Source organism: Strix aluco, chromosome 4, assembly GCF_031877795.1.
Source record: "Strix aluco isolate bStrAlu1 chromosome 4, bStrAlu1.hap1, whole genome shotgun sequence".
In the NCBI taxonomy this organism is placed as follows: domain Eukaryota; kingdom Metazoa; phylum Chordata; class Aves; order Strigiformes; family Strigidae; genus Strix; species Strix aluco.
In genome coordinates this window covers 36,032,786-36,052,969 of record NC_133934.1, presented here as the reverse complement: position 1 = coordinate 36,052,969, position 20,184 = coordinate 36,032,786, and the positions used below count along the sequence as shown (strand labels likewise).

Genomic DNA, 20,184 nt, shown 5'->3' with positions numbered 1-20,184 from the left:
ATTAAATATGCACTTTCTTTTTTCTTTGTATATTTAATTCTCATTTTGTTGATATTTTTTCAGGCTCTGCATTTCAGGCTCTAAACTTATCCCAATGGCTTCTCCAATACATAAATCACTAGATTCAAGTTCCACTAGGATTTCTGCCTCTGACTCATCCATGTATTCCTTCCTGGAAGAGGAAATCTATGATGTGGATGGAAAAATAGAAGAATATTTTGCCTTTGACAACAAGGAGCTGTAAATAACAGATATATGTATTTTTGAAGAATATAATGAACAATTGTCAGTGAACCCAGTCGGGCTTCATAAACTGCATTTCTTTTCTGTAAAATACAGTTCCTTCTGTCCCTGTGTTTGGTAGCACAGTGGTCAGAGCACTCACTGGGCATGTGGAAGATTAGGTATGTGTTTCTAGTGGTTCAGAACTCACATCTCCCATATTAGAGGAATGTGTCTTAACCACTAGTTGTTTCGAAGTGTTTTGTGAATGGAGATTCGGTACAATGAATATTTAATTTTGAGGTAGGCAGTAGAATGAAGGAATCCCTTCTCCCCAGGCGAGTGCCTTGACCACCAAGCTTGTTTAGGGTCATTGCAATGTATGTGTTCTCGTTGTGTGCCCTAATGAATCTTAAATTCTTTCTGTGCAGTGTATAACAGCTTTGTGAGGAGAAGTGCAGGATATAACCTGCATTTAGAGCACCCTGGTGAGTGACATGAGTCGTACAGCTGTCTTGACAGTGCGACCTAGGTTTCCTGTGAGCCAGTCGAATGTTCCAGCAACTTAGGCTACTGGGTGGATGAAAGACCATAATGTGCTGTTTTCTAAAAGGCCTCTATGAGGGCGAAGCTTTGGTAGGACTAGTGGAGCACAAAGCCTGGCTTTTTGTGCTAAAGCTTGATACACTTACAGGAAGACGACATGATTGTTCTGAAAAACTGAGGACCCAGACTGAGACCCTTTCAGTCCTGTTTTTGGAAGAGAGGGCCTGGGTGGCTGCCTGTTTGGAAAGGGTTTTTGTTTAAGAATCCTCTTAGAATTCTTCTCTCTTTGTTTTGCTAAGTAAGCAAACTTCATTTGGGAGAGAGACTTGACTGAAGGTGCATTTCTTTCCTTTGTGCCTCCTCAATATGTTGTTTCTTGTTTCCTTCAATTCTGAAATATCTTGTTCTCCATAACTAAAACATTAGGTGTTATTACAAAGCCCAATATGGAAATAGCTTGGTCATTTTGTGAGTAGGACCATTCAGCCAAGTCTCAGTTATAGTTAAGAAGTTTGCAGTCCAGTTTGAGGAAGAAGTGAAAAAGTGACTGAGAAGAGAAAGGGGTATAGTAGAAACCAGTATGAATTTGGGATCATCCTTGTAATCTCAAAAAAATTGCATTTCCTTAGAAAGAAATATTGTGGCATTAAAAAGAGAAAAAGGTTAAAACTTTCTTTGAGAGACATATTAGAAAACCAAGTTAGAAAATGTTGCTATACTGTGCTTCCCTAGGTAGGCAGAATCAAAAAAAATAAGTTAAACATGTAGTGGAAGGGAAGAAGGTGAGTGTAGGTCTATGGGCTCTACTATTGTCAGGCTGCAGAAATTGTTTAAACTTGTTTGTCTTTGATCAGTGGTGGAGCGTTGCAGATGTGTGCAGGTACACAGGACGTGATAAAAAAAGAAATGTTCTATGTGATAGTCCTCCTGCCAAATACAACAGACAATAGTTCCCTTGTGTTATGGTAAAAAACATAGGATTTAGTGTGAAATGACTTAAGTGCCACATATAAAGCTGTTTCTTCTAGAGCTGCAGATCTTACTCTTGTAATGCCCTGACTGGATTTTTTAATTTCTTACCTGCAAGCAAGAGAAATCATTAAAAGTGTTCAATAGGTTCAGTTCCCATAGGTACTCTGTATGTTTGAATTCGAATTTTTTTGTCATCTACAGCTGACTGACTTTTCTTCTATATGTATGTTTCTATTCATTTGGAGTATTAGAAGGAGGAAAAAAAAAAGTCAAAACCCATGGGAATTCATTTGAATTTGCTTCCTTTATTAGTGATGATGAGAGTTGGGAACAAAAGAAAATGCATCTTGCTGAGAAGAGGAGTAAGCGTGGCATTCCTCCTGTTTCTCCTAATGCCTGTATCAAAGATGCCGTGGCTTCTGAAGTATTCGATCATATGTGGAGCAATGTAATTGGAATATTGGAGGAACTGATTAAAAAAAATTGGGAAACTAGTATCACAGGTATGTGGTATTTTCAGATATGGTATTTACTGAATATAACTCAGAAAAGTGATTTTGCCCCTTAGATAAAGCTTGGGAAATCCAGTTGTTTTAAGATACCATGTTGATAGTACCACGCTATGAGATATGTAATACCTTGCAACAGGTGTGCGTGCACATGCATGCATGCACCTAAAATAAAAACATTCCTACTAATTTCCAGGGAGTTTAAAAAAAAAAAAAAAGGAAGAATACTGACTGAAAGAGCTTCATTACAGGAGAGCATGTTTAAAAAAAAAAATCTTAATCACTGGCTTGGGATGCAAATTGATGCGGCTAGCAGGGGATCACTGACAACCTGGTTTAAATCTGGAACCTAGGAATCAAAGTCTCCTAGTCCTCATTGTTGGAGTTTTGTAATAAAAAGAACCCTTAGGTAGTCAGATTGTTAAAGCGAGATAGACTTGCTGACAGTACAGGAGTTAATGAGTTTAATATAAGATGAAGAAATGGTGATGCATGTTACTTTATGTTTTCATGTTCTAACGGAGTGTAGTGAGGCAAAGCAAAAGCTAGGAAAATTAACTAGAAGTGAAATTCTATTTAGTGTGCATGTGTTTTCTTTGGAGGCTGAGAGAAATCTCAGTTCTTCTTTCAATGTATTTTAAAATGGGGATGTGTTTTGAAAATTCCCTCAAATGTAAGGTACACTCAGCCTCAAATGTAAGTCTACAACAAAGTAAGAAATGGCAAAATTTCTCAGAATACTTGCAGCATCAGAACTTAACATTTCAGGTGTTACTGAAATATAAAAGGGCTTTTCACACTGCAGGTGGATTGTTTAGCTCAATATTATAGTGTAGGGAGGATAGCTTAGCAGTCTTATGATTGGTGTGCTCTTTTATCTTTATGAAGGACATAACTAGCTAACCAAAGTATTTCAACTAGGAATGTAAAAGAATTTGGGTTTATAATAGAAATAAATTGGTAGTATATGCTCAAAATAAAAGAACGTGTAGCTGCTGTCAGTCAAGGATAGGATCAATAGGCTTTTTCTAAAATATAGATTTTTTTCTGCTTTAAAAAAATAATCTTTGGGAGTTTTTAAATAACATTCCAAGAGTCTTAGCAGTATTTTCTTAAACACCCCCTTCCAACTCTACCTGTACAGACCAACTTGCTTGTTGATTTCAGAGAAAGTATAAACAAATGGGAATGCTTTCGCAAAAGCATCATTTATGGTAGATTTTTAAATATCATGGAAACTTAAAACTGTATGAAAGTCTTTATTTACTATGAAGTGTAATATTGTTTGAATCTCAACAAATGATGGCTGGTAAACATACAAAATAACTCTTACTCCCTCTACTTTTTTTTTTGCTGTTGTGCAGAGTGTGACAAACAGGTGGAAAAACAGAAAGCTGTTACAGGAAAACTGCCACAGTTGCCTGTTGTTCATATTACAGCAGATGCTGGGAGTGTTCCTCTTTCCAGAGGTTCTGAAGCACGAAGTGTATCTTTTGGGTCTCATTTTCTTTCCTTGCAGGTAAAAATAACTTTCTGTCAAACGGTGTTCTTTTTTCTGCTAAGCTTGGACAGAGTCCTCATTGAAGCTACAAAAGCTCTTTTTTTCTTTTAAACCAATTAGGTATGCTTAAAATAAGTAATCTGATTTAAAATGAAGGGCCATTAAATATGCATTTCTTGTTTACTATCACTCACTTCTCTTTGGTGGTTCTTAAAGGTGCTTTTTACCACTAAAATATTGCTGAAGTTAGTTTACAGGAAAACACTTGTTAAACTGTATTCTGCCCTTAGAAAAGGCAGTAGGCCTTACCTGTTTTTGTGGAAGCTTGTGGGGACGAAATCCCGTGCAGGCCATGGGAGACAAGACCACAGACAATCAATATGATTGGAAGCCAAGCTCAAAGCTTTATTAGCAAGCAAGCCCTTATATGCTCTTGTGCTTTCTAAAAATAGCAGCAAGCCCTTATATACTCTTGTGCCTTCTAAGAATAGCAACAAGCCTTTATATATTGTTGTGCATTCTAAAAGTAGCTCCCCTCGGTACTTTCCACAAACATTGGTACCCGCACATAGCCAGTAGATAAGTTCCTGCTTTTGCCATTCCAAAAGGTCCCTTCTTTATCAGTTTCTTCCTTAACGAGCACATTCTTTCCTTCTGGCCTTCTTGTAACTATTTCTTGTTTTCAGACGTTGTTAATCTTCTGCCCGAGTGCTGGTTCTACTTTTCCATTGTCAGTGTGGGCAGAAAGCTCAGTAAGCCAGCATGCACACCAACATCTTCCCCCTTTCTTTTTATTAAAGCCTCCATGCTATTTTCCACACAAGACAGACAACATCTCATTAAAATAGGAAGACAACATATCAATAATCTCACTATTATTATTGGTCCTGCTAACATTCTCAAAAACTCTGTAATCCACTTTGGCCACCCTAGACTTCCTAAAACTCATGCAAAGGAGAAGAAACTTGCTGAATCTTATGCATATTATCTTGCAGTTGCTGAAGCTGATTAGATATCGACTGAGGGTGATCAGAAAGGTTCATACAACACATGCCCTCAAATTCTTCACATCCTTGTCCTTGTGCCAGTAACAAAAATCTATAGCCGCTCTATTCTGCAAAACAGCATGCCTTACACTATCTACATCCATCAACAAATTACTTATTATATTAGATGTTAAATTAAATTGTTTTATACTCCAAGAAGCCATTTTGTCAAGGTGGATAGGGCTTTTGCAACCCATGCTCCTGGGGCCAAGAGAGAGGCAGCAATAATCTCTCCAGGCCCCCATAATTCCACTTGGTCTCAGCAATCTGGGGTGAGTTCATGATGTGTTATGGCCCGTTTTGATCTTTGATGTTTTTTAAGATTTCTTATACTAGGGGCAAATAAAGTCAGCCTTCCCAGGTAGCACGGACCTCCAACTACTTTGGCAGGAATCTCTCCCCACGCTCGATCCCCACATATTAAAAAATACACAGGTGGTAACCTTTTAGCGGAACCATTATTCCATATTCCTCCTTCTTCAAGATGTAGGCCCATTTTAGAAGCGTGCTGACCACCACAAAACCAAGTTTCATTTATCGGTATCGTGACAGGAGTCACGTTCTGCCAGCCTTCTCATTTTGATCGATTTCCCCAACCCCAGCGAGCCCACAGTGTATCCCTCCCCCCAAATTGTATACATCCCCAGGACTGATTCTGCGTGTTATTTCCACTTACTGGGGGAAGAGAGGCTCTCAGCTCTAAGTCTTGTAATGGAAGAGGGGCTGTCTGATTATTGAGATAATTCACAGTATGTCCCTGTAGCAAAGGCAAACCTGCTTGTGGGCAACTTTTCGTTGCCTGTTCTGCGTTGTTATACAATGCCCAACATGTCCTGTAACGTCTTCTGTTCCCTTATTTATTCTTGCCATATTTTTAACAAACCTTTTAAAGTCCTGAGCGCTAAAATATGGCATACCAATCAAACAGGTCTGAAATAGGTCGGTAGCAGTTGCAAAATGCCTCCTGTCCTGATTGATTTGCTCAGGTTACCCAGAAATTCCTCCACGGGTCAATTGAACTAATTCCCCATATTCCCTGGCCCATTCAGCCATACAGCGGCGGTAACTTCTCACAGTTCAGTACTTTTCCACAGTTCAGTGTTGCAGCTGTCCGCTGTTTTTCCCTGCCACCTTGGCACAACTCAGCAGTTTCTTATCTATCTTCCAAGGCCTATTCTTCATCAAACCCTAGCTATTTCTCAGAGGCTATGTAAAGGTGACAGGCCGATGCCTCCCAATCCCCTTTCTTTGTTTTGCAGCTGCACCTGCGAGACTTGTTTCAAGGCTTTATCAATTAAGGGTTAGGCAAACTTCAAAAAAACACAGCATAATCAAAATAGTTCCACAGAAGGCTAGAAACAATACAGCAGTTACTAGTTAAAAAGAGTATGCTAATTTCACTACCCATAATTAAGGGATATGACCAAATACTACAAAAATAAACAGTAAGGAAAATACGGAATAGCACACTTACTTAATGGGGTACTAACATTCAGATCCGCAATCACTGGGGAACCCTGGATGCAGCGAGAATTTAGAGTACCCTTCCTCGCAAACCGGAAATCCTACGCGATGCGTCCATCCATAGGTGAGGCATCCAAAATCACTGCAAGCAGGTCCAGCCTCTAAATCAACAGGCCAAAATAACTGGCAATTTTTTTTGAGAGGAAACATCTGATTTCATCCTCCTGTTGGGTTCCACCCAGAGCCAGGCCACCACTCAAGGGGGAAAACCAAGGGAGTTTCTAATAAGGTTAAACACTTGAGTTCTTAATTCTTAATATTGCTAAACAAAGTTGAATACACACATTCTTATAGCATTGCATCCTTCTTAATAACTACATTTTGCCTAAGCTACATCTTTCACTAGTGACTAGCAAGCCTATATATTTCATTAAGGAGTTGCAATTACTGTTAGCATTTTCTCTTAAAAGAGTTAGCAACCGTAGTGTGATTAAGGACAGCGATAGTGTATTTTGTCCTATTGCAGTAGCAAGCATTACCCATACATTCTGCTTAAATGATCAGTCGAAGAGACCGCAAACTGTCGGCACAGGGGCATCCACAGCACCCACAGCTGGCTCCTGAGTGTCCACCAAAAGCTGCCTCTCACTCCTCAGGTATGGTCGCACACACCTTACTGGTAACCACTGGGGACCGTGACCTGTGGAGACACAAAGCATAACCTCTTCTCCAGGTTATTAAAGGATATGGTCCTTCCTAGTTACCACTTTCCAGGTTTTTTGCTAACACTTAGGCCTTGCCCTGGACTTGTTGTTGATCTGGTATCTGCGATGAGAAGTGATGCAATATTGGTGGCACCTGTGAGGCAGGGGAAATGTTTAAAAAGTTCATGGCATATAATGCCTTATTTAGCCTTTTGTTAGGTGTAGATAGATATCCTCTATTTCCCCCCTTTTTGTTGTTGTAATAGACACTTTAGTGTGCCATGCGTACGCTCCAGAATGGCCTGTCCGGTCGGTGAGTGGGGAATGCCGGTCAGATGCTTGACTCCCCACTGTATGGCAGGATGCAAACACTGCTCCAGAAAAGGTGTCAACAGACACATGTACATATTTTAACGTTCCAAATGCAGCGAAGTGAGTGACATCAGATAGCCATAATTCTGAGGAGGCGAGTCCCCGAGGGTTGACACCACTAGCTGTTGAAGAGAGGGAGTCCTTCTGGTATTCAGGGCAAGTGGCAATGATGTCTTTAGCCTGAGGCCTTGATAAAGAAAACTGGTTTTGTATTGCCCTGGCATTTTGGTGGAAAAAATGCATGTGAAAGCCGTGCTTGCTCAAAGACATTTGTATTAGCCATTGTAACATGTGCATAGTAACCAGAACAATGATACACACAGGTTCCTGACCAGCAAGTAATAGTAGGCGCTGCCTACCTTTCATAATCAGTTTGGCAAACGTTTCTGGACGAGTAGTGACCGTCTTGTGCATTTGGTGTGACAAAACAAAAAACAAAACAAACCAAAAAATCCATTCAAGAATAACAAGAGGGTCACTAAGTGTTTCATCCTACTGAAACAGCAGAGCATAGGGCTGCCCTGGAGGGTTAAATAATACCAGTTGATATGGATGGCCAGGCACACATGGCGATGCTTGTGTTTCTGAGATGGCATTAGCTACACGGTGGAGATCTTGTTTCGCTTTCTCTGTAAGTACTCTGGGTGATGTCAGTGAAGGATCTCCTCGCAAAATATCAAACAAGCTATGCAGATCATCATTAGTTAGGCCCAACAACGGCTGTATCCAATTTATGGCTCCTAACAGTTTCTGTAAATCATTTAAAGCCTTAACATCAGTTTTAAGCTTAACCTGTTGCGGGACAATGGTCTATTCACAAATTCTCCGCCGCAGGTACTGCCATGGTGATAATTTCTGTACCTTTTCAGGTGCTATTTGTAACCCCATTTGAGATACTGAGTCTTTGGTTAAAGCAAGAGCCTTTTCCATGATCTCCTGTGTTTCTGCTGCTATAAGGATGTCATCCATATAATGATATATAACAGCCTGGGGGACCTGCATTCTAACAGGGCTCAAAGCCTTTGCAACAAACCACTGACACATCATGGGACTTTTTTGTGCCTTATGGTAAAACAACCCAGTGGTGCTGTCTTGCAGGTTCACTAACATTAATACTGGGAACAGAGAAGGCAAATTAGGTGCATCATCCGGATGCAAGAGAATTGTAAAAAAAAAAATAAAAATCCTTTAGATCAATTATTACAAGATGCCAGTTTCGGGGAATCATTGTTGGGGAGGGCATTCCTGGCTGTAACGTACCCATATCTTCCATGGCATCATTAATGTGTTGGAGATCATGTAAAAGTCACCATTTACCACTTTTCTTTAAAATAACAAACACCGAGGAGTTCTAAGGACTGGTGATAGGTACGATATGTCCTGCACTTAATTGTTCCTGAATTAAATCATTAAGATGGCGCAACTTTTCCATTGGCAAGGGCCACTGATCCACCCACATAGGTGATTCTGTTTTCCAGGTTAGTTTCAGGGTGGGTTTCAGGGTGGGTTGTGCTGCAGTGGCAATTAAGACAGTGCAGTGCCGGGCTCGGCCGCAGGCGGTCGCCCCGTGACGGAGTGGGGGGGGCTCAGGGAGGCCCCGGGCCGCTGCCGCCAACTCCGTGCTTGCGGGTGGGGTGGGCGCGAATGCTGAGTACAGAGATCCACACACTCGGTTTTCCAGATAGAATACTGTGCTGGCATTAGTACTGTTTTTAAAAGTGCCAGCCAATTCCATGGGACCAATTGATATCCATGAACACTTGCCTCCAGTATACCTGTTGTAAATGAGTTTTGAAGCCCGTCCTCATTAACGCTTTTCTGTAGTTCTTTAATAACAGAAAATTGCAGTCCTCCACAACGTGGCTGACGTCCCGGCTCACAGAGCAACAATCTTTCTCGCCATGTCCATATCCCCTTGCGCCAAGGGTTCTTGCCTCACTTTTACCCATGGATCATCCCCAGCTAAGGGAAGACACAGGCCAGGTTCTCTTTTAGGATTTACAGTGTCAGGGTCTAAAAGATTATCACAGTCTACAGACTCAGCATATTCAGCGGCCCTGACTGGTAAAGCAATGGGTGGGGGCAATTCTGTCTGAGTAGTACCTAACTCTCCGTTCCCCAAATCCTTCATATTGGCAGCCGCATGAAAAATTTGAGCTACAGCAGCATCAGTAGCAGTGTCACCTTTCATAGTTTCCAACATCTTTTTAACTATTCCCCAAGTCTGAGTTGCCTTTGGTGTTTGAGAATTTCTTATAGTGATCACTTGTCATAGTTCTCCCCCCAAAGAGTCCCAGAGTCCTAGGTCAAACATATTTCGTGGTCTGAAAAAAAGTCCTGTCCACTGTCCCCATTTTAATAATTTGGACAGCGCTTCTGGGTTTATTGATAAACCCTGCCGGTCCGCTAATCTCATTAAAAAACCCCTGCCCCGACTTTTCTTCTGCGGATACCACGCTTCCCCTGGCTGCTCACCTTGTGCGCACTTTCATGTCTTTTTCTTTGTTTCTTCACCCCACAGCCGTTTCTTCCCTGCCTTGTGTTTACCTTCTTTAAGAAGGACGTTGTCCCCACTGTTGACTGAGTCGGTAGTATATCACGTCGATCACGTTGATAGCAGATCACGTCGGGGTCACCATTTGTGGGGACGAAATCCCATGCAGGCCACAGGAGACAAGACCACAGACAATCAATATGATTGGAAGTCAAGCTCAAAGCTTTAAGCAAGCAAGCCCCTATATACTCTTGTGCCTTCTAAGAATAGCAGCAAGCCTTTATATGTTGTTGTGCATTCTAAAAGTAGCTCCCCTCGGTACTTTCCACAAACATTGGTACCCGCACATAGCCAGTAGATAAGTTCCTGCTTTTGCCATTCCAAAAGGTCCCTTCTTTATCAGTTTCTTCCTTAACGAGCACATTCTTTTCTTCTGGCCTTCTTGTAACTATTTCTTGTTTTCAGACATTGTTAATCTTCTGCCCGAGTGCTGGTTCTACTTTTCCATTGTCAGTGTGGGCAGAAAGCTCAGTAAACCAGCATGCACACCAACAGAAGCTCATGTTTGTATTGATAAAATGCCCTTTTTTGTTCTGCTTGCTGCCTCCTCCCTCTGTACCCTGCTTCCTGTTTTGCACATTTTTTTTCATTTTCAGCCACTGCTTCTGTTTGGTTTGTTTTTTGTTTGTTTTTTTTTTTTTTTTCCCCCCTGTGTCTCTCTATTCAGTTCAAGTGACTTCATTCTATTCTGTCTGCTCTTTTTCCATGCTTGTTAGGTAGTGAGATGAGAAACAGAAGAGAGACCACAGCAGTCTCGGTGCTCTCCATTGATGGTTCTGTAGTGGTCCCAGCAGCCAAAAGAAGTAAAATGCTTAGATAAGTAATGCCCAGGCTCTGTGCCCCTGGGCTGGACTATGCTGAGGGAAAATGGAAACTTCAGAGAATAGAACTCCAGCTTCAACTGAAACTTATATTGCAAACTGAGTTGCAATTCAGTAACTAAATATTACCCAAGTTCTGTTTGTAAGAATCTGTTTAAAATAAGCAAAATAACATATTTGGCCCCATCTACTACTGAGAATTCTACTGAACCATCTTAACATAAGCTTTTCTAAGAAACACATAACTATGTGCTTTTTGAGGTCTTCCTTCAAAAAAAGTAAAGGTTGATACGTATTTGTTGCTTTTACTAGGTTCACCGTTTCTCCAGCAACTTCTGTAGTGATTTGAATGGTGTGATGACAATTCAAGCAAAACCGCTCCAACAAAGGCATGTTGCCACAGTAGAAAAAATACAGTAGGTATTGGTATTGACATTTTCAAAATGCAGCATAATTCATATTATATAAAAGATAATTTGCAATTACAAAAAGGCAATAAGAATGCAGTTATCTCCTTCGTGTGTATCACTGATGTGATAATGATTTATAGAGGTTGCGATGATACTCTGTTAAGAAATCTTTTTTTTTCTTCATCCTCATTCCCTATCTTGTTCTCCTTCCTTTTTGCCTAGGAATGAGCAAGACGACAAACAGCCTAGCATTGACTCCAGTGCTCCAACTTCAGTGCATAGGTTGGGGAGAATTGCTGATAACAGTGTTCTCTCATCATCTCGGGTACTCCTGGGATCTTCTAGGAAGCTACCAAGCCATCGTAGGTTACCTTCTCTTACTTCTGACCAGCTCTCCTCAAAAGCTCCTAATATGTACAATGATGAAATCCTTAGGGGGACTAAATTGTGAGTTTTTTCATTTTATTCTTTGCTTTCCTCAGAACTTTACTGAAATTTCACCAGTGAAGAAGTGTGCAAAATACTTGAGAACTAAGCTGACATTTGTTATTGGTTCTAGAATTCAGAAAGAAAAAGAAAGCAAGCAGAACTGTGTTTTTTGAGGAGAGGCAATTGTTTTATTTTTTTGTTGCTATATTAGGTGATACTACTTTCTGTAGCTGAGCTCTATAAAGAAATGTACTGCTTAATAATTTCACATTGTTTCAGTGAAGAAGTCTTTAATGTGAATTTTCCTAAAAGAGGAACCCTTAAAATTCTGTAGGGGTGCCAGCTTGGTTCGTTTATCTTCTGCTCGTGCACCTACCACCCGGAATAAGTTACCACCAATAAACTCAGAGGCTGTTGAACAGTATCTTTCAGTACCTCGATTGCAACAGAGCTTTGTAAGTTACGTTCATTTTGTATTGGTGAAGAATTTCAACCTATTTGAAAATAAATTGCTCTGTGTCACTGGTTGAAATGAGCAGTTTTACAATTTGTGTTGGTTTGTATTTAATACAGGGTCTTAACATGCTAATGTGTGTTACGTTGGGGTACCATGAGAATGCAAGACCTCAGGTCACAAACAGAGGTGGAAAGACTTTTTCTCTGACAACAGAAAAATCTGTTTAAAAAAAAAGAAAAAAGAGAGAAAAACAACCAACCAGATAGTAAACTTGCGCTTATATGCAACTGGATTTAAATAGCTCTTTTCAGTGTCATTGTCTTGTCAGTGTTAGGATACAAGAAGTAGAAAATTATGCTGAATGAAGTAGAAAAGGATGAGGGGTAACAATTTTAAACTGAAAGAGGGCAGATTTAGATCACATATAAGGAAGTAATTCTTTACTGTGAGGGTGGTGAGACACTGGCACAGGTTGCCCAGAGAGGTTGTGGCTGCCCCCTCCCTGAAAGTGTTCAAGGCCAGGTTGGACGGGACTTTGAGCAACCTGCTCTAGTGGAAGGTGTCCCTGCCCATGGCAGGGGGGTTGGAACTAGATGATCTTTAAGGTCCCTTCCAACCCAAACCATTCCGTAATTCTGTACTGACTGAAAAAAAAAACAAAACAACTTATTCATACTGGCCTATTTTTGAAGTATACGGAAGTAATAAATCACCAGAATGAAAGTAAATTGGCATGTTGATATTATTTTGCTGAATAATGCTTTGAATTGAGACACATGTAAAGTCTGTTATTGTTTGGTTTTGGTTTTTTTTTAATTAATATAAGCCTTTGGGGATTATAGACTAGCATTAGGGAATGGTCTCAAATCTGTTTGAAAAACATGAGTACCCTTATATTACCTTAAATCAGTGCTTGTAGTTAGTGAAAACATAGTTTTCTTTTCTTCTTTTCTCCTTCCCTTGTGTTTTTTTGTATGGCAATGGAAGAATTACTATTCTAACCAATTCAATTACTGCATTCTCTCAATGTTCTTTTTAATTCTTTCAGCTTCGAGGACGATATGCTCATAGCAGAGTGTCAAGTGCAGTGCCTGTCAGTACAGAGCAACGGCCACTCAGAGAAAGAACTGTCATTATTGATCAGTTTTCAAGGCCGAACACAACTCATACATTTAGGGTATGTTACAATGCAAGTAGGGATATGGAAAAGTGCAGAAGTTTCCATTCATGCCCAGTGTTGGTCTACAGAAGGTCTCATTTACTGGGTCTCTTCTGATTTCTGATGTACAGGGATTCTTGCTGTCTGTAGGGAGGAGCATGTTAAAAAACTTTGGGAGGGTGTGGGACCTTGAGAAACAGGAGTAGTGTATGAGGAAGAGATTTTTCTCAAGTCTGATGCCTCAAGCAGTTCCTTTGAGGGTGTCTATGCACTAGAAGTGTGCAGTTTTAGCACTGCTTCGAGCTTTGCAGCTTGGTAGGACTCACTCTGCTGGACTAGGTCGTAAAATCTGTAACCAAACCATTTCAGTAGATAAGCATACCATACTAGCTAATAGTGTGTCTTTCTTTTTTGCAGACAGACACAGCTCAGAAGAGATCACTGACTCCCATGGATTTTGCTAACCACAGAGGGACAGGTCAAGGATTTTTAATAGGTAGGCAAAGTAAGAACCACTTGGAAGGCAAAAGGCCAACAAAACCTATTAACCCATACATAATACAGTTAAGAATTAAAGTGCTCAGGGAGAGCCATCTTGGCATAAAAGAACAGCAGGTGTGCTTGGCAGAATCTTTTGAGTTTGGTTTTGAAGTTTCTTCTCACTTGGTCTGTGATAGCCCTAACTCTGACTGTTAGGAATCCCGCAAAGCTGCTTTTTGTTGTTACGACATGGAACGAAAAGGATTCCCCGTCATCTTGATTTTTCTTTTTTTTTAATATTCCAGCATATTTACCATTATGGCAAGAGTATGTGATGTACAGGCTAGATGTTTTGCAGCTACTAGAGTAGCAACACAGATATATGTTTTTGAACTGTTTCATGGCATAAATTTTATTTTAGCCCCCGTATAAATTCACCAAATTAGTAAACTTTTTATGTGGGGAAAAATAAAATCGAAAATGTGCATTTCTAACATAAGTATAAAGCTCTCTTAAATAAATAAAAAAGTCAATATTGATTTGCAACTGTGTCTTCTATTTATAACACTGAAAGAGAGAGCAGCCCAGCGTGGCTTATTTAGTTCCGTTGTTACAATAAAGCTGACTAACTAGTTCCTGAGGTATTTGAGGGCTTGTACGTAACCTTTATTTGTTTGGAAGTTCCTTGAGTTTAAATAATTATATGATTGGCATAAGTATATAAAAGGTGATGTAAGAATAAGGGCAGGTTAGCAAACATTGATCTGAGCAGGCTGATGAAAGTAACTCATATGTGATCTTGGAGTGTCTTTCAGATTCTACGACAAGTAACAATGTTTTATCTTTTCTAGGCTCACAGCATTACTACAGATCCTTTCAGAGAAATCCTCCAACCTCAAGAAAGAGATTTCAAATTGCTTCTTAACCCAGTTTAGGAAGAAACAGAAACCTCCTGCACTGAATGGAAGACCGAAGCACTAGATTTGTCAGCTAGTATCTTGTGTAACAAAGAACACGTGCAGTATGCTGGTTTCTGCTGAGCCTTGCAATCCTCAGGATGCCTGCATTGCCTTCTTTTAAAGTTTTCTGACCAGGGGTTAGATTGAAAATTAGAGCAAAATGAAATAAATGGTTGAGGTGTCTGCTCTGTTTGCAGTATCAAGATGCTGCTGCTGCACTTTCTACCTGTAGGAGCAAATAAGTTATGTTTAGGCCATGAAGTTCTGTTCCCACTTTTTCATGTTTCCTCAGTGTTAAAGATGTTCTAGTCTATCCAAACATCAGTCATATATAAAATTTATACTTTTAAACAAGTTTGTGGTATCTCGTCTTTAACTGCTGTTTTAATATTTCTCCATTTTTCAGTCTGTCTGCTTACTGCAGTTTTTCTCTGTAAATATTGTCTGTCCCTACTTTTTCTTCTTCCTTTAATTCTTTTGAGATGGAATTAATTCATTGCTTCTACTTATACTCTGCTAATCATCACTAACTATGGGAACTGCTGGGATAAACTTTGTTTACAGGAAGTAATGTTTTCCCTGCCAGGCCAAACATGTTCATAGATGCTGGGCAACTGGACCTGTATGCTGACAAGTCGGTAAGACCGTTCCCACTTCTTGAGATTTCTTATAAAATATTGCCTGTTATTGTACAAATTAATCATATTTTGAAATATCCGAGCCTTCAAAGTTTTAACATGAAAATATGTACTTAAGTGATGAAAGCATTATTTTATACATCTTTGTATAGACCCAAATGGGAAGATCAAAGAGGAGATTGGGATTGTGTTCTGCCCAGAGATCAGAGCCCTGACTATAGTACTGTGTGCATTCACAGTCAGGGGTTCCTCCTTCCATCAGAGAGCCAGCAGTTTAAGTAGATGTGGTTGAAGACCTGTTGAAGGGGAAAGGGAGGAGGAGAAAAACGTAGTTATTTGCCCAAATTGTGCAGTTAAGAATAGAGTCAGTTTCTTCTAGTTGGGAACTAACACCAGTTCTCCTCACTTCTTTTTATGAGTGTTCAAGGATTGGTAATCCAAGACAAAGCTTTTGTAGTGTGTATTTTCTATCTGCACTGTTAATCAGATTTCTGGTTTTTGTAAATTGTCATCAAGCACTGCATTCTTTTGAGTAAATGAAAGCGTTTTTAAACTTTCCTGCCTTAGCATTTTTCTTCTTTGGCTACACTAAGTTTACTCACTGGTGATATTATGATATTGTATCTGAGAAAGCAGAATGCTTTTGCTTTGGAGTTACAGGTTGATTTCATACAGTTGCAGGTCAGTTTGATGCAGTTTCTTCAGAAATCTGAGGTCAAAGATGACATAACGTTCAAAATTCACATTTAAGTCTTCTTCAGAGGTGTGTCCAAAATACACTTTTGCTCTCATGAGTGCTCCCTCCTGTACTATATAGACATTGACAAGAGTGCAGAGGAATGATGGCAAAATGTGTGCCTTACCATCTTGTGGCACTTCATGGCAACCTAGGACCTACATTGTGGACTAAATGAAAAGATGAGTATGTGCCGGTTTGGTTCTGTAACAGCAGAAGTGGGAATCAGAGTGAAGAATCATTCATCACCTGGTACTTGATGAAGGAGAGAAGATTGCTGATCTCTGAAGTGATGGAGCTCAGTTGCTGGATTTCTGCATAGAGAGAAGAGCAGAGCAACAAGCACTGTTTCTGCAGCTTAAAAGGAAAGAAAAGATCTGCTAATTACTAGAGCAGCAATGGAATGTGCCCAGGTGGCAGAGGAGAGGGAAGAGGGATGTTTGCTGGCTACTGGAAGTATTTTAACACTTTTCCCTTTTGGTCAGTTTTTGGGCACCTGACAGAATCATGAGCCATTTTACATCCTGATAATCATCATATATAGAACTGTAGAATACCAGGTTGGAAGGGACCTCAAGGATCATGTGGTACAATCTTTCTTGGCAAAAGCATGGTCTAGACAAGAGGGCCCAGCACCCCATCCAGCTGAATCCTAAAAGTGTCCAGTGTTGGGGAATCCACCACTTCCCCTGGGGAGATTATTCCAATGCTGATTGTTCTCATTGTGAAAAATTTTCCTGTCGTGTCCAGTCAGAATCTCCCCAGGAGTAACTTGTACCCATTACCCCTCCTCTTTTCCGTGTGACTCCTTGTAAAAAGGGAGTCTCCATCATCTTTGTAGCCACCTTTTATATACTGGAATATAGTGATGAGGTCTTCCCTAGGCCTTCTCAAGGCTGAACAAACGCAATTCTCTCAGCCTTTCCTCATGTTGCAGGCTTCCCAGTCCTTTGATCATCTTTGTGGCCCTCCTCTGGACCCTCTCCAGCCTGTCCACATCTTTTTTTGTATAGCGGGGGCCAAAACTGAATGCAGTATTCCAGGTGTGGCCTGACAAGTGCTGAGTAGAGTGGGATGACAACTTCTTTATCTCTGCTGGTGATGCCCTTGTTGATGCAACCCAGCATCCCGTTGGCTTTCTGTGCCGCAGCAGCACGCTGTTCGCTCATGTTGAGCTTGTTGTCCAGCAGGACCCCCAGGTCCCTTTCCACAGAGCTGCTCTCCAGCCACATAGAGCCCAGCCTGTGCTGCACTCCTGGGTTATGTTTTCCCAGGTGCAGGACCTTACACTTGACTTTGCTGAACTTCATAAGGTTCTTGTTAGCCCACTCTTCCAGACTGTCCAGGTCTTCCTGCAGGCTGGTCATCCCTTCCAAAGTGTCCACTTCCCCACTCAGTTTGGTATTGTCAGCAAACTTCATCAGGGTACACTTGATCCCATCATCCAGATCACTTATGAAGATATTAAACAACATTGGGCCCAATATTGATCCCTGGGAGACCCCACTCGTGACAGGTTGCCAGTTTGAAAAGGAGCTATTTACCACCACCCTCTGGGTGCGGCCTGTCAGCCAGTTCCTCACCCACTGCACAGACCACTTGTCTAGATCATAACATGTCAGTTTCTCTAGGAGGAGGCTGTGGGGAACCATATCAAAAGCTTTGGAGAAATCCAGGTAGACCACTCACCTTACATCAACCTAGCAGGTTACTTTGTCATAGAAGACGATCAGGTTTGTCAAGCGTGATTTGCCCTTGGTGAATCTGTGCTGGCTTTTCCCAATCAGGTGCTTGTTTGTCTTGTGATAGCCCCCAGGAGGAGTCGTTCCATAACTGTCCCAGGGACTGAAATAAGACTGATGAGCCTATAATTTCCTGGATCCTCCTTTAAGCCCTTCTTGTAGATGGGGGTGATATTAGCCTTCTTCCAGTCTTCTGGGATGTCCCCTGATCTCCAAGACTTCTCAAAGATTATAGGGAACAGCCTCGCAACTACATCAGCCAGCTCTCTTAACACTCTTGGGTGGATATTGTGAAAGCCCATTGATTTTTAGGGGTCAAGCTCCTGTAATAGTTCACATACCAACTTTTTCTTCACTGACAGTGGGTCTGTGTTTGCATCAACCTGGATTTTTGTTCCCAAGGCCTGGGCCCCAACAGTGCTGGTAAAGACAGAGGTGAAGAAAGTATTCAGAACCTCTCCCTTTTCAGCATTGTTGGTGACTAATTCACCTCTCCAGTTTAACCATGGGCCAGTATTTTCCTTCTGTTTCTGCTTGTTGTTTATGTACCTGAAAAATCCTTTCTTGTAGTTTTTGACATCTCTGGCCAATTTCAATTTGAGCTGAGCTTTTGCTTTTCTAACTGCATCTCTGCACGCCCTGGCAATGCCCTTGTAGTTCTCAGTAGGTATTTGTCCAGTTTTCCATGTCTGGTATGCTTCTCTTTTGGTTTTGAGCAGACTCAGAAGCTCGCTGTTAAGTCAAGGGAGTCTTTGCTCCACCTACTTCCCTCACATTTAAAGGGAATGAACTGGTTTTGTGCTTCCATGAGACCATTTTTGAAAAATTCCTAGCACTTGTTAGCTCCTTTATCCTCCATGGAAGCTTCCCATGGAGTCCCTCCCACCTGACTTCTGAGTGACCTGAAGTTTGCCCATCTAAAATCTAAAACCTTCCTGTTCAGCACGATCCCAAACTCCACAATATTGTGATCACTGCATGGCTGTCACTGACTGAGCTATTACAAAGGAAGATTTCTTGGTTTGTGAGTAGCAAGCCCATCAGTGCCTCATTCCTGCTTGACACATCTAACATTTGTATGAGGAAGCAGTTCTCTGTGCATTCGAGGAACCTGATGGATGGCATGAGCTGCTGTGTTGTTCTTCCAACAAATGTCTGGGGGTTGAAGTCACCCATAAGAACCAGGTTCTGTTGACCCAAAGCTTGCTTAAGTGACCCAAATATTGCTTCGTTGACCTTACTGTCTTGGTTTGGAAGTTGGTAGCAGATGTCTACTGTAAGATCTGCCTTGGAGACAACCTCTCTGATCTTGACCCAGAGGCATTCAATAGGGCTTCCATAATTCCCATAGTTCTGTACATTCGAGGTTCTCCTTAACACAGAGCGTGACTCCTCCTCTTCTTTCCTGCCTGTCTTTACGAAATAGCCATCCATCACAATCCTCCAGTCATGTGAGTTGTCCCACCATGTTTCAGTTATTCCTGTGACACAACTTTCTGACTGGGTGTAGAGCTCCAGTTCCTCCTATTTGTTCCCTAGACTGCATGCATTGCTATACATACACCCAAGGTGGTTGGTCTTCTGGTTCTTATCTTGGGAGGCAGCTAAGGAACATTTGTTGCTGCTCTGGTTGGCCTGGCTAAATCAATGTGTTGGATAGAGTTCTTCACTCTTGATTTTTGTTTTTCTTGTGGCTGTAGGACTAATAAGTCTCACTTTCCATGCTATCTGCACACCCAAGTATTTACAGAGTCAACTTGTGCACAGGAATGGTGTTGAAGTGAATGTGTTTGTAAATCTGGACCTCTAGGGCCATGATACAACAGCAGCTGCTGTGACCTGGACCCTGTACTCTACTTGGATGTAATCCTGAAGCCCAGAAGAAGGTTCACAGAGAACCAGACAAGGAGTTTGGTATGTTTTCCATTCCTCCTTTATCAAGGTTGAAGAAGTGGAGGTAAGAACATACCTTGTGGCCCTTCTGGAGCTTTAAATAGCTACAGGTGATTGGGACAGGTGCTGGAAGGTCTGCAGGAGAGAGTACTGAGAAGGTTTCCCCAGTAAAAGGTGGGTTTTTTCTCTTTTTTGCAGTGAAACAGTTTATAGAATGTCACTTGCTTGCTTTTGTTTTGACCCTTCTCCTCCCTTTCCCTTTTCCTCTCAGGAGGATGTTAAGTACCAGAAGGCACAAATATTCTTGTCATAACTCATGTCCTGCACAGAAACCCTGAGATCTTCCCCAACCTCGAGAAGTTCAGGCCCGAGTGATTCTTCCCAGAAAATTGTAAGGGAAGGCACTTGTATGCTTTCCAGATATTTAATGTTGATAGTTTGTGTGTATCCATCACTTTGTAGCTGACATCTCTGGTCTCACTAGGGGGGCATGTGGAGGAAATTTCACCTGTTTCCCCCTTCAGTCTGGCAGTGGTTTCACAGTAGGCTTTTCAGCTGGGTGTAGGTGTC

The 20,184-nt window shown here is 41.2% G+C and overlaps 1 protein-coding gene and 1 long non-coding RNA gene across 7 annotated transcripts in view; one reads left to right on the top strand and one right to left on the bottom strand.

Moving 5' to 3' along the window:
* TLR3 (toll like receptor 3) overlaps nucleotides 1–15,800 on the top strand; it is a 53,474-nt gene extending 37,674 nt beyond the window's left edge. For 3 of the 5 annotated variants that reach the window (XM_074822698.1, XM_074822700.1, XM_074822699.1), the window contains exons 6-14: nucleotides 64–240; nucleotides 2,053–2,243; nucleotides 3,614–3,768; nucleotides 11,024–11,127; nucleotides 11,344–11,568; nucleotides 11,885–12,005; nucleotides 13,056–13,184; nucleotides 13,584–13,662; nucleotides 14,498–15,800. In XM_074822698.1, coding sequence (XP_074678799.1) covers nucleotides 64–240; nucleotides 2,053–2,243; nucleotides 3,614–3,768; nucleotides 11,024–11,127; nucleotides 11,344–11,568; nucleotides 11,885–12,005; nucleotides 13,056–13,184; nucleotides 13,584–13,662; nucleotides 14,498–14,571 — 1,255 coding nt within the window. In that variant the 3' untranslated portion in view covers nucleotides 14,572–15,800. The other 2 variants (XM_074822701.1, XR_012623094.1) reach the window with 2 other exon arrangements.
* LOC141922791 (uncharacterized) lies at nucleotides 4,132–10,932 on the bottom strand. Of its 2 annotated transcripts, none has more exons than XR_012623095.1 (2): nucleotides 9,812–10,932; nucleotides 4,132–9,298 (listed from the first exon to the last, which is right to left on the bottom strand). It is a non-coding gene; the product is annotated as an uncharacterized LOC141922791 (long non-coding RNA). The 2 variants fall into 2 exon arrangements; XR_012623096.1 differs by having other exon boundaries at nucleotides 4,132–6,960.
* Nucleotides 15,801–20,184: the final 4,384 nt, after the last annotated feature.